Source organism: Hyposmocoma kahamanoa, unplaced genomic scaffold (genome assembly GCF_003589595.1).
Source record: "Hyposmocoma kahamanoa isolate Upper Pololo Valley unplaced genomic scaffold, ASM358959v1 76, whole genome shotgun sequence".
Classification (NCBI taxonomy): domain Eukaryota; kingdom Metazoa; phylum Arthropoda; class Insecta; order Lepidoptera; family Cosmopterigidae; genus Hyposmocoma; species Hyposmocoma kahamanoa.
This window is the reverse complement of record NW_020653900.1, coordinates 12,437,061-12,451,796: the sequence shown is the minus strand read 5'-3', so window position 1 is coordinate 12,451,796 and position 14,736 is coordinate 12,437,061. Positions and strand designations below refer to the sequence as shown.

The following is a 14,736-nucleotide window of genomic DNA, read 5'->3' as shown; positions in this document are numbered from 1 at the left end:
TCCTTCGATCCGGCCATATTCAAACCGACGTCTTCTAGCGAACCGTGCCAGACGCTATGCCAAGTAAGCCACGGAACGAACCAGCGGACCTCACGAATTTTTATATTCCGTAATAGAGAGAAGGTCAAATTTAATAAAAATTCATTTTGTGTGAAAAAACTTTTTATTACATTTGACCAAGTTATTCTGTCCTGATTTTTTCCTCCCATACAATAAAATCATACTTATAAGAAACTAAGTCTATCAGCATAAAAAAAAATTATTCAATTCTATTCACTTCGTATGAAAAATATTTTATGAAATTTGACCTTCGGCTGTCCAGATTTTTTCGTCCCACACAATGAAATGATCCCTTCATGAAACTGAGTCAATTAGCACTAAAAAAAATTTCATCATCCTTATTCATTTTTACGGACAACTCACGCTACCAAAAACCGACCAAAAAATTGACTATGCCAAAATTGTTTTTTTTTAATTCTTAATGGTTCCTAAGACAGTTTCCTTATATCTTCTATGGTTTCGGATTTCCCCATACCATCCCAATTGAAAAAACACTCTGTATATCTTATTATTTAACATGATATTTATTAAATTAATTGGAACAACAAAACGCTATAACCTTTACAAATAACTCTGTATAGGAGTGCCAGTTTTCTATAAAATCTGCTTTTGTTGCCATGGAAGCAGAGTACTCTGTAAATAGAATTTGAAGAACTTTTGTTTATGTATAAAATAAACACACGCTTGGCCACAATCTCTTGATTAGGGTTACCATTCCGAAATTCGAAAAATCTGGACAAAAAGTCTGACCTTAGCAAGAAAGTCCGGACTTTTTAGTAACAAAATAAAATCGAAAATCTTTGTCACGTGAAGACAGAGATGGGCAAGCTACCCGTGCAAAAAAAATTGTCGTAAATCGAATTGTATTCAAAGTTAATTCTATTCCATATGACAAGTAATAATAAAAATAATGTGCCAGATAACCACACTAATGACCTGGTCTCAAACTAGGGATTTTCCTGTGCTATGAGTACCAGAGCAACAGAATTCATCCGGGGCACTAACCAGAACACCCAGACCAGAAATAGCTTATAAAACTATTACTATTCCTCATTCCAACTCATCTAAAGAAGTACATGTGTTGATAAGAAAGCGGGCAAGGAAGCGAAGCTTTTGTTTATTTTTTGGTTAGTTGCTATAATTGTAAGTCAATGGTTGCTAATGATAATATAAATAACAAGCTCCTTGTGAAAGAGTTCGTCCAGGAAAATACTGCCACCTTACCTATTTCTCCGGCAAGCAGTAATGTGAGCATTACTGTGTTTCGGATCTGAAGGGTAATGGTGCTGGTGAAATTACAGGCACATGGGACTTGACAACTTGTGTCTCAGGGAGACGGGCGCAGTGGCAGTGCCCCTCAGATCTTTGCTATTTAAAGCTCTGAGTGACACTACTATGGACAAACGTGTCGCTTAACACCAGGCGCACGACGTGTTCGTCCTGTCACTTGATATTATAACAAAAAATAATTGCGAGGTGGATATTTCATCTTTTATTCTGAAAATCGTTTCCCTACGCCGAAAAATCCGGACAGAAAGTCAAAGCCAGACTGTCCGGAATAATCTGTACCGACTGATGGTAACACTACATCTAATGACAAACGACGATATGACCGAACGAAGGTACGCGACACTGTACCGTATCAATAACACATAACCATGTTCAACACATTGCGTTTAGAAATAGGTCTACCTAAAATAGACAGTGTTATTGTACTAATTAACTAAGTCCTTGGCCCTGCCTGATCGTTGTAAGTATGAGCGCGTTTTGCAAGGAACGTCTTTCTATTTCGCCATTGGCTAAGTGCGGTCGCAGACGACAGGTGCGTTCACTGATTCTAGTAACAATATCCATATCTGAGATCTGCGGTTTTCGCGAATGTTACACATTTCAATTGAAACCATTTTTTTCGCTAAGTAACTGCCTCCATGGCCGAACAGTTACCATACTGATCTGCCACGCAGAAGTCCCGGGTTCGATTCCCGGACCGGGAGAAATATTTCTATGGTATGGGTGTAATTTGTGGTTGTCTATGTGTGTGTCCATGGCACCCGCGGTACAGGGTTTCCGTAGTGCGAGACTGTGAGTATGTGCTTTATTATTATTATTATATATGTTATCCAAACACAGGTTCCATGATCACGGCTGACGGTCGACTGACTGATTGTTTGAACAACAATTATACATGATACAGATCCGAAAAAAATAGTGTCATTTCCGATATGTAATAAAACCTATGAACTCGATTTGTATGAAATAGTGTTTAATATCCAGCATCTACAACCCATTACACAGGTACAGGTACCGACGACGTTATTACATGAGTCACGGTTTCATTACCTACTCTACAAAGTCTGCTGATATTGTCGAGTATATACGTGGGAAAGCTAATGCTATCTTGAGGCTCGAGTGGGGTCCCGCCACAATGTGAATTTTAATTCATTTGTGGTTAGAGTACCAGCTCAACCTCTGTCGACGTTCATGAAGAAGGAGTTTCGGCCGAAGGGTGTCTTTTGTATTTTCGACGTTTCCGAAGCCGGTTATCGAACACCCACGTTGCGTCACACGTCGCCGTCCATACGTGCAAATACGTGTCATTGGGTACCGTTTTCCTCTAAAAAGCGGATTTATACCATGGTCCGCCACGCAGTCTCAATATAAACTGACGACTTCTTACACTTTCCAATCGCTGTACACGTAATTCAACATGCAAGCTTCATCACCGTAAGTGCGAGATGTTGCAAACAAACATTCATAAGTGTACTTCGGAAATTTATGTCATAGGTAGGTATATGACGCCGTAGGGTACCATAACACAGTGTCATTCAACATACAACCATCTCTCCAACGTCAGAGTGAGAATGTATCTCCTAGACGAGCGCGTGCCATCCTCACTTGAGATTCTGGACAAACGCAAGTCTATCCTTACGTTAAAAAAACCGCAGTACCAAAGTAACTCTAAAAACTCAGGACATTTGAGAACTAAATTTTTTTTTAAATCTCCTTATATGGGATTAGTATGTGTTCACCACTAAACAAGGGACTCGCACCATTGCGACGATCACAGCTAAAATGAAGTAACTTCGCTGATCCTAAGTTTGGAAGCACATTCAGGCAGTTGGAAATCAATAGCATCCAATTTGTTCCCTGAACACTAGTGCATTAAGAGAGTCACTACACTTATAGACGCAGAATAGGCGATTATGTTTTACCACACTTGTCGCATTAAGCCGATTCGCCGTCTACACGGCCGTTCGAGCATTCCCCGGATCGGATCCTTTGGAGACTTTTGGCCGTTGCTGCGGCCATTCTGGCGTCACGACGCAACCCTTCAGATGTCGATATGGCCATTTGGATGTCGACGCCGCTGATCAACACATTCGGAAATTCTCAGAAAGCAGATTCGTTGCCGACCTGTGGCAAAGCGTTTTTTACGAGAAACACACAACACCATAAGTATGGTGATTTCGTTATTTGTTATTCAAAATACGAAATATACAGTCATAACCATTGTTACAAACATGAAAAATAAGGGACATAACTGAAGTCAGTAAGTAGCAGTAGATCTCTTTGTGAAAGAGTTTGTCCAGGGAAGTACTGCCACCTTACTTATTTCTGCTACCAAGCAGTAATCTACGTTCTGGTTTGAAATGGTAAGGGTGCTGGTGAAATTACAGGCACATGGGACTTGTCAACTTATGTCTCAAGGTGACGAGCGCAGTTGCAGTACCCCTAAGAGCTTTGCAATTTCAAGCTCTGAGTGGCATTGCAACTGTTGGATAGGCGTGTCGCTTACCACCAGGCGCACGACTTGTTCGTTCTGTCACTTAGTATTATAAATAAGTCAATCTTATTTAAACTTTGTTCCTGTCTTTAAACTTAAACTAACGTTTTACACTTACTGGTTTTAACCATCCACAATTTTCACAACCTATGAAATTTTATATGGTAACATTTTGTTCTTTCCAGATATCAAAATGTACGGGTTACTTTTGGAGAACATGGCCGAGTACATCAGACAGACATATGGCGAAGAACGATGGGAGGACATCAGACGGCAAGCGGGGGTCGAGCAGCCGTCTTTCTCTGTGCATCAAGTGTATCCGGAGAACATGATCACGAGATTGGCAAAGAAAGCACAGGAGGTAGGTTTTTTTAACTTTAATCGTCAATTTTATCCTTCTGTTAAGTTTATTGCATCTGTCAGCACCAAAAGGAAGGGAAATTAAATCATAATTTTAGAGCTGTTAAATTTGACAGCTTCTTACAACTTCATACATGACATTATAATACGTGTCGACTAAGTTTGTGACGTAACGTTGGGATATCGATTAATTTGCCAGCTCTTACTAAAATGAACCCTTTATTTACTGATATCGAGAGAAGCGAATTTACCGAATAAAACCATAAAATCGATTTGAACGTGTTTTAATATTTATTAATCCCCAAGAACACACTGACAGTTTGTGCGGGTCGAGTGTATGTCGAGTCAGGAGGACGGCGGGTGTAATTTCGTGTATTGATATGGACGACAAGTGGACGACAAAAAACTACGCGCGCGCATGGCCAGGGCGCATGTTAGATTCCGCGGCTTGTAATACACGGAATTACACCCGCCGTGATCTCGATCCGACACGTGCCCGACGCGCACCCGTTATCTGTGTGTTTTATGGTTTAAAGTGACAAATGATAAATTCGTACTCTAGGTATAACAAAACCATATGTTATCATACGTTAACTGCCTCCGTGTCCGAACGGTTATCATACCGGACTGCTACGCAGAGGTCCCGCGTTCGATTCCCGGTCCGGGAGAAATATTTGTATGGCCTACATTTATTTCTCTCGTGAGTTTGAGTGTAATTTGTCGTTGTCTATGTTCGCGTCCATGGCACCCGCGACACAGGGTTTCTCTAGTGCGAGGCTATGGGTGTGTGCGCGTTATTGTAATTACACAAGAACAAGGAAAAGCACAAGAAAATCATAAAAATATTATGAGATTTTTGTCTGTCATATTTAAGCATAAAAATGTTATCGACTAATATCGGTCGTAGAATCTTTAACATATAAAGACATTTTCCTCAAAAGTTATAATTTTGTAGTTGTCGCCTTATTACACCAGCAACGGTGCGAAATTTACGTGGCATTTTTTTTTTTATATATTTGTAAGTAATATTTTTTTTTTATAATACTAAGTGACGGGACGAACAAGTCGTGTGCCTGCGCATGCTGATTTTGATTCAAATCGGAATTGATCGGGTAGTCTCGAAATCAGGATGGGTTTTCGAGCGAGAAGACGAACCTGATTCTTACTACATCTTTCTAATTTGTACGTTAAATCAACTATTGTTGCGATTTGAAATGTCAAAAGTTTCCGATCGGCCAGTTGTGAATCTCAATTATGCGCCTCGACTCGGAAAAGACGCAGTTTCCGATCGGGAGAGGCAATCAAAATCAAGCTGCTGGTGGTGGTAAACGACACGCCTATCCTTGGCAGTTGCAGTGCCAGTCAGAGCTGTAAATATCATATTTATGTTGGCACAAATAGTCATTACAATGTATTAATACAGAAAGAATTTGAACTATGCTGTAGAAAAGGAGTAGCGAACAATAATACACTTAAATTGTAATAAAAGGCCTAAAATATATGAAATAAAAATAAGAAATAAACGCATTTTTAACTAAAAACTAATAGTTAAACCATATAGCTGCTTAAACAAAGTACATAAAAAAACAAAGTACACTTAAAAAAAACTAATTAACTGAGATTTGAATTCGCGACCATGTACTGTTAAATGCAATTATTGTTATGATCACTGACATTCGTTTGTAAGAAAAGTCACTCCATCAAAACTAGAACACAATTAAATCCATTTTACTCCAATTTTGTATTTCCTAGCGACTTTTTAACGCCACATTAAAAAAAAAGCTTACGTAAACCGAACAAATTTTCACATCCTTCGGCCCCAAGATATCTCGATAGCAATCTTGAGTATGAATATAATATTATAACTCGACAGAAAGTGTATTAATGTTGAGCATAACATAATGAAGTGCAGAATAAACATTAATGTACCCAGACCAATCTCCACGTCCAGCTATTTCACAAAGTCCGAAGGATAACTTATACAGTACTTAGTAAGATACAAAAGTGTAATTTAGAAATGATAATTAGGGTTCTAGAATGGTAAAACAGGCAAATAAATATATTTATTATATACACTTATTTATTTATTTATTTATTTATTTAAAGTACACATTGTGAGTTTACAGAGTAACCCAAAGCACTCACAATGTTAGTCATAAAAGCAGTCAATACATAAAATTATAATGTCAACAAAAATAAAACAGAAAATAATACAACAAATAATAATAACAATCATGCCAAGAATATACTATGATCATGTCAAATAGTTATTTAAAAAAATGTCAAAATAAGTTATTAAAGTTGTTAATTTGTCGGTGAGCACATCAGCATCCCGGACCTCATCCAGGAGAGTGTTGAGCAAGGCAAGAGCTCGAGGCGTGGGGGAGTTGCGGGCGTGGTCTGTGCGTACACCGACCGGGAACGCAAACAACTCAAGACGGCGCCGAGCACCCAATCGAGTATAATTTTGAGGCACAAATAAACGAATCGACTGCAGTACTACTGGGCTATCTATATTACTTCTAAGAACTCTGCTGTAATGTATTAGAAGATTTCGTTTCCGCCTAAACTGTAAGGTCTCAAACCCTACCATGCCCAAAACATATTTGGACGGGTAAAGCAGTGGATAGTACCCGTATTCCCTTTTATACAGATACCTACAGAACTGTCTCTGTATCCTCTCTAGCATAAGTTCATATTTTTCTTCCCAGGGATCCCAGACCACAGAATTGTATTCCAATTTAGAACGAACATAGGCATTGTACAACATTACCGCGATCCTGGAATTCTGAAATTGCGAAGCAACACGCATGATAAAGCCCATTGTTCTGCTTGCACATTTACAAGAGGCCACTATATGATCATGGAAGTTGAGTCTTGAATCCAGAGTCACTCCAAGATCCCTGATGCTGTCAACTCGCGCAAGAACCAAGCCGTTGAGGTCGTATTTAAATACGATTGGTTTAAAAGACCTCGTGAATGTTATAACTTGGCACTTGGAAGCATTAAATGGGAGCTTGTTGATAACACTCCACCTTGCCACAGCCGCAATATCTCTCTGCAAATCTTCACAATCAGTAACTTTCGAGACAGAATAAAACAATTTTAAGTCATCCGCAAACATGAGGCAATTCGATGCGGATAATACCCGTGGAAGGTCATTAATCATGAGGAGAAATAGAAGGGGTCCAAGGGTACTCCCCTGACTGACACCAGACCGAGTATAGTATTCCTCTGATTCATATGACGCCAGCTGTATATATTGCTTACGATCCCGAAAATAGTCAGCAAAGAACCTGAGTAGTTTCCGAATAAACCCAAGTGCAGAAAGTTTCCGCAAAAGAATATACACTTGCTAATTTATATCCAAAAATACAATAAAAGATGAAATACTAAAAACTAAAACTAAGATTAAATTAGATGGATTAAATTGGGTCTCGCCACAAGGTGCCCAAGACGCTGGTAGCATTTCCACGTTGTACGTTGAGACCGACGTTTTTTATCGACGTGTAAAAGAGATCGATTTGAACGAATGCGTCGTGTGTTGAGAAATATGGAAAATGTTCCATACTTCTTAACTCACGACGCAAAAAGAAGTGAATTCTAAGTTTGAAACCATTGTCTGTGTATCTGTACAGACAGACAGCTGTCTGTGGCATTGTAGTTCCCAAACAACTCGACCCATAATAAAGCGATTTTTTTTATATATAATTAAGTTTGTTTGATAGTTGAATGGTGTTTGCATACATAACATAATATTATCAATTAATTATAAATGAATTAACAATATGTATAGATATAGTTAAGCATCACACATTTTGTCGCATCATAAATTCATTGTACGCATATTGCGAATTTAAGTAAGTCAATGTTTTTGTAGTATTAGTTTAGTGCGCCTGTGACGCACTCCCTGGGCTCCGCATAATACCAGCGACGTGGCTGTTCTCAGCCACGGCACATGCTGAGCGGTGCCCATTCAGTATCAGTAATTTTAGTTTTTATTTATTTTTATGTACATACAATTTAAGGGTACTGAATAATTGTTTCTTTCTTTCTTTCTTTCTTTATTTATTTGAAAACGTTAATCCAAGCTTATCTATCTATTATTTATTTATTTAAACAAGTAAAGTATACACAATAAAAGCTTAAATACTAAAGACTAAAACTAGGATTAAAAATGAATCAAATTGGGGCAAATTTTTGACAACACGAAGTGACGGGACGGACAAGTCGTGCGCCTGATGATAAACGACCGCCTAACCATAACAGTTGCAGTGCCACTCAGAGCTTTAAATCGCAAATATCTTAGGAACACTGCCACTGCGCCCGTCACCCAGAGACATAAGTTGACAAGTCCCATGTGCCTGTAATTTCACCAGCACCCTTACGCTTCATAACCAGAATGGAGTAATGCTCATATTACTGTTTGGCGGCAGAAATAGATAAGGTGGCAGTAATTCCCTAGACGAACTCACACATTCACAAGGAGCCCTACTGTGACAATGCGACCTCTTTCATCGCCATCCCACCTTTTCTCTGGTTCCTGGCCACCTACTTTAAAATTTTGAATCGTTCTTAAATTCCTTTTCCTCTTCGTCACTCTCTACAAGACTCCCGAAGCGAGCAGACGCACTAGCTTTCATCATACTAAATTACAAATGTAATAGTTTCTTATATTCGTCTAACAATGTAACGTGTTTATATACATACATCACACACATTTTTGTGGAAAAGTTCATAATGTTGAAGCGATTTATTCGCAACAGTTCCTGATACGTCAAGAAATGACAAACCTCCACAAGGCCTCCGACAGGACTCTCCAGGCTACACTACAATCTACAGGACATGCTTAAGCTGTGCCAGCACTAGGAGACACTACTACTAGAAAAGCCGGCTCGGGTTTGCCAGAAAGTCAATTAATTTTTTGGATAATATTTTGTAAAAATGAACGGCACCGGAATCCACGGGCCAGGGGTTTCGACTTTAAAGGTTTTATGTCGCAGAGATCAATTTACATTTGCTATTGGCACATGACACATGACACATGATTCGTAAATTTGAACGCTACAGAATTTCAATAAGCCTTTTTAATAAAAAATGTAATAAGCACAGAAAATTTAGTAAATAAATGTAAAATCAACGCCAGCAACAATGTCATGTCCGTACATAGAGACCTGTATCTCAAGAAAGAAAAGGATTCAGAAAGTAGTCAACTTGCTCAAATGCGAGACAAGAACTTTAGGCGTCTTTGAAGAATTTCGGGAGATTTAATCGCAAAGTCTTCTTTATCGAAGAAAGTAATTAATATTCCAGATTGAAAAACTTTTGGCTCTGCCGGCGTACAAAATCTGGTGCTACTATGCTCTATAATATAATATAAGTTCAAGCTATCAAAATATCGTTGAAGTTACGTAGTCTGATCCAAAATGGGTTTTCACGTATCACTTGAATGAACGTTGATATGAATAGAATCGAAAAGTAACGACTAATGAACGACTAAGGAACTTAGATGAACGACTCTTGAGTCATTTATCTAAGTTTTTAGTTAGTTATTCATGTAAATGATAATTATATCAACATTGACTTACAAATAAATGGACGACGGGCCTAAGACAAAAACCACGAAAAAAATGTCCCAAGTCAACCTACTTAAACGTTAAATGAAAAAGCTAAAACGTTGAATTTAAATTGTAATGTCATCGCAGTACTGTCTAATTTTGTTTGCTTCGCTGTCAGTCGAACAAACAAAGACTAAAGCGTGAATGACGCTCTGTATACGATTTTAACGCCCTATAAGTTCGGACACTTTTTAGCGCGGACCCGACGTCCATGTAATTGTAAGTCAATGGATATCAACAACACTTTTGTAGTATAATACGTAAGTATATACTCGTATACGTAACTTACATACTTTTAGGAATTGATAGTTGAAAGAGGTTCCAAGACATGAGTCCAGTATTTGCCATTTCCATTGACATAAAGTGAGATTGAGTATATTTGTCTAAGAAATTTGCATTAAATATGTTGTAATTAAAAAAACTAAAACAGCACCACATCACATTTTTATATATCCAGTCATCTTTGGTTTTGAAAATCGCGACAATATGTTATAATATTCTAATAAAGCTAACATTTTTAAGTAAATTTGAGGAAATAATGTCTATTATTTATCGATTCGTTTTGCAAAACAAAGAATTAAATACTCTGTTTCACTTTGTGTGAGAGGAAATAAAATAATAGAATTTAAACCTGTAAATTTAAACATCTTGGATTGAGAAATTTGACATTTAGTCGTCGAAAGTCTATTGAAAGAAATGTCAAAATTTTAGCAGAATGCGTATGACTTGTCGTTTAGAGTCGATTTAAATTCGATTCATATACCAGAATACGCTTTAACGACATTTGAATCGAACTAACTTTAAAATTGGACTCAAATTCTGCATTTATTCTAACAAAGATAGTATCTCTATGGCGTGGGGAAAAACAGCAAAACATCTAATTACCAAACCAACGAAATCAAATTTCATCGGTAATTAAATATGTAATTTTTCAATCTTCGTCCATTATAGCAAAGCTCAAGTTTAACTGGTCGATTGAAGTGAAACAATTGACGACACCCGTCAATTGTTTCGAATTCGGGCTGGCCAATCGGAACGCAGTTGTCACAATAATGATTGCGCACAATATTTTTCAAACAAATTAAATGACATTTCGTCTCTATTTCTGGTTATAAAATCGATGTATTTTATTTTTGTAACAATGTATTATTAGGATTTACACTGTATATTTTTATAACACTTAATCGAATATGTCTGCTTCTAAAAATAACCAGCAAATACCTCATATAATTCTTTGAATCTTTTTCAGTCTCTGACTATAAATACCATCAAGTGAAGTGACGAAGTATAAATGGTTATTTATCATTCGGTCTGCAAATACGAAGCTTTTGATGTGTAATCTTACCAAACTCGTGTGTCCACAAACTAAAAAAAATGTTTTTGGGTCAATGTAATTTTGTACCAACATCTACATATCTTATTAAGACGGAGTGTGATTAACTGTATACGTTATTATACTGCACCTTGGTGTAATAAGGCCACATCTGAAAAATAACAACTTTTTAAAAATAATATCAAGTGACAGGACGGACAAGCCGTGCGCCTTATGGTAAGCTACACGCCTGTCCATATCAGTTGCATTGTCACTCAGAACTTTAAATTGCAAACATTTTAAGGGCACTGCCTCTACGCCTGTCACTCTGAGACATAAGTGGACAAGTCCCATGTGCCTGTAATTTCACTAGTACCCTTACCCTTCAAAACAGGAACACAGTAATGCTGACATTACTGCTTGGCGGCCGAAATAGGTATATTATTAGAGCTCTACAGCTACTTCTACTGCCCTTGGGTTTCTTAGGCAGTATTTTTTTATATCATAGCCCTGCACTAGGGAAACCCTGTGTCGCGGGTGCCATGGACACTCACATAGACAACCACAAATTACACTCAAACTCTCGATAGAAATAAATGTAGGCCATATAAATGTTCCTCCCGGCCCGAGAATCCGACATAGTAAATGTTTGGCCATGGATGCAAATTATTTGAAAACCAAAGAACTCGACATCTATTTTTAACCGACTTTTAAAAGCAGGAGGTCCTCGATTCGACTGCATGTTTTTATTTGTATATATGTTACGCGATAACTTTGGCATTTGTAAACCGATTTTGATGAGTCTTTTTTTGTTGGAAAGAGGATACCTCAGATGTGATCCCATTTAAATTTGAAAAATATTCTACCTCTAAGGGTCGCAAACTAGGGGATGAATGACTTGTGAGGTCGGTTTTTTTAGTAGTCTATAGTGAAATTATTAATTTTTAACTACTTAAAAGTTTTTAATAAAATGCTTCAGTCTTATTATACCAAATGCTTATTAAAACGTTGGAATAACAGTTTCTACTTAATTAAAAAAACAAATACAACTAGATTTATTAATAAATCTCGTCTGTTATTAAAAACGGGTTGCTAAGGTATATAAATATGTTAATCAACTAAATTCTCCAGAGTAAAAAGAAGTAGAAGTTTTTCTCAAACACTTGTGTTAAATTTTCAGAACAAAATTGTTTCGAGCTCTATTAGCGGAGTTGTATTTTGTTATGAGATAATCTCAGCACAGGGTACTAAAAAATCCGATCTCAAAAGTTTGTGGAATTACATCTATTTGCCACGTTTTATTGAAATCGGTTACCGGAAAGTGCGCGAAACGGGGTTCAACCCCAGTTTGCCACCTGTAAAGGTGGAATATTTTCTTCAAGTTTAAATGTTACGTTACTTCACATTGGGACAGTTGCTTCAGCTGTACCAAGCACAAGTCCGGTCCTGTAAGGAGTACTGCTGTCCACTAATGGGATGACTCTGCTATATACCAACTGGTCACTTTGGATTCAATCGACAAGCGTATAAAAAGGCTTATAGGTAACTCGGAATTAGTTTAGGCGAAGCTGCATAGCCTTCAACACCGACGTAAAGTTGCCTGCTAATCGGTATTTTACAGGATGTATCTCGGAGAGAGTACGATGGAATTGCATAATTTGATTCCGCCTTGCCCTTTCCATCGTCGGGGGACTAGACGTGGTCTGGGATTCCACCCCTATGTTGTGGATATTCCCAGGATTCACACGAAGCGTTTCGGTTCCACATTTATATGGCGAGCGGATAGAGAGTGGAATTCCCTGCTTGCGCACGTATTCTCCAAACGCTATGTCGTGTGGACCTTTTGAAGGCGAGAGTGAATAGGCATTATTTAGGTGCGCATGCATTGTCGACCTCAACAACACTTTCCATCAGGTGAGATGAGGTCAAATGCGCACTTATTTTTGATAAAAAAAAATTGGACCACTATTGAGGTTCTCCCTTTCCAACAAAAAAGAATTATCAAAATCGGTTCACAAATGCAAATGCGAGTTATCGCGTAACATATATACATATATACAAAAAAACTGTCCAGTTGAGAACCTCCTCCTTCTTTAACATCGGTTAAAAATATTTACATTTATATTTTCTATTGTAATTAACGTAGGCCGCAACATCTGACGAAAGCAAAAACTATACTTGAAGTAGGTATAAACAGAGAACACTGTCGCCCCTGCGCCAGTCACCTGACCTGACTGAGACATAAGTTGACAAGTCCCATATGCCTGTAATTTCACTAGCAGCAAAACCTAAACGCAGTAATGCTCACATTACTTCACATTATTTCCTGGACGAACTCTGTCACAAGGAGCTCTTCGATGATGATGACAGATGACGATAGATGGCGCTATGCCTAAAAATTGAAAACCAAATATAAAGATTCGACAAACAAGCACATGGAAAAGTTTGCAAATTTTGAGTTCCGCTGATTTGTGTAGAAACGACACGAATTGTTGCATAGACCCGGCTTTTCTTAGCGTGGACACGCGCCTTAAGGATGCTGGTGAAATTATAGGCACGTGGGACTTGTCAACTTATAAAAATGCAAGTAAATTAATTTACTACTTTAAGTGGGTTCGCGGAGTAGCAAATTAATTTACTTCCATTTTTATTAACATTCACTTCCACAAAGTAACGCCTGAATCTGTCAATCACTTGTCAACTTAGTGCTCCTCAGACCTTTGCAATTTAAAGCTCTGAATGGCACTGCAACTGTTATGCACAGGCGTGTAGCTTACCATCTGGCGCACGACTTTTTCGTCCCTTCACTTGATATTATAAAAAAAATTATGTTTGTATTGCATATACGTTTTATCAATCAAATTATTTACATTTAACTCGAACTGAATACCCCAAGTAAGCTATTTTCGTTTCACTAATAATTTCTCGCTTTAAACGAAGCGCTTCGAACCGTAATAGCCGATAACACAAAAATTGAGACACGCGCGGCAGTAGAGCTGGAGCAGTAAGAGCCTAAGGGGTCTACAGACCGAACCTTTTATAAGCGCTCTTAGCTTTTATAAGACTACGACACAGCCCACAGAAGAAAAAAACAATGGGAGTATCATAAGTCTCGATTACTATCGGAATCGATGTCGCCAAATCGCACACAAACAAACTGATAAACACTATGAAATCTTGACAATGATTGGTCATAGTTTCTAATTTAAAAAGATGTAACAAATTCTGGGTTGTTAATACAATTTAAACTTTACCTTTTTTTATAACATTAAGTGACGCGACGGACAAGTCGTGCGCCTGATGGTAATCAACACGCCTGTCCATAACAGTTACATTGCCACTCAGGGCTTTAAATTGCAAAGATCTGAGGGGCACTACCACCGCGCCCGTCACCCTGAGACGTCTCATGTGCCTGTAATTTCACCATCGCGTTTGAAAAAACAAATATACCCGAGTTAAATCCGGAAAAATAGTTTCATTTCCTATGTGTAACAATCGCGAAAACCTAAGAACTCGATAAATTTATGATATTAGGCACAAAGAACCAAACGTCAAAAATCGCTACTAATGGCTTGGGCTATGGCAATCAGGGGTGAAGGGAT

The 14,736-nt window shown here is 38.0% G+C and overlaps 1 protein-coding gene across 1 annotated transcript in view; it reads left to right on the top strand.

Moving 5' to 3' along the window:
- Positions 1-4,037: 4,037 nt before the first annotated feature.
- The window catches only part of LOC113232357 (soluble guanylate cyclase 88E), a 75,563-nt gene continuing 64,864 nt past the window's right edge, over positions 4,038-14,736 (top strand). Inside the window, exon 1 of the mRNA XM_026467033.1 lies at positions 4,038-4,205. Within this exon, the coding sequence (XP_026322818.1) occupies positions 4,038-4,205 (168 nt within the window). The remainder of the gene's footprint in view (positions 4,206-14,736) is intronic.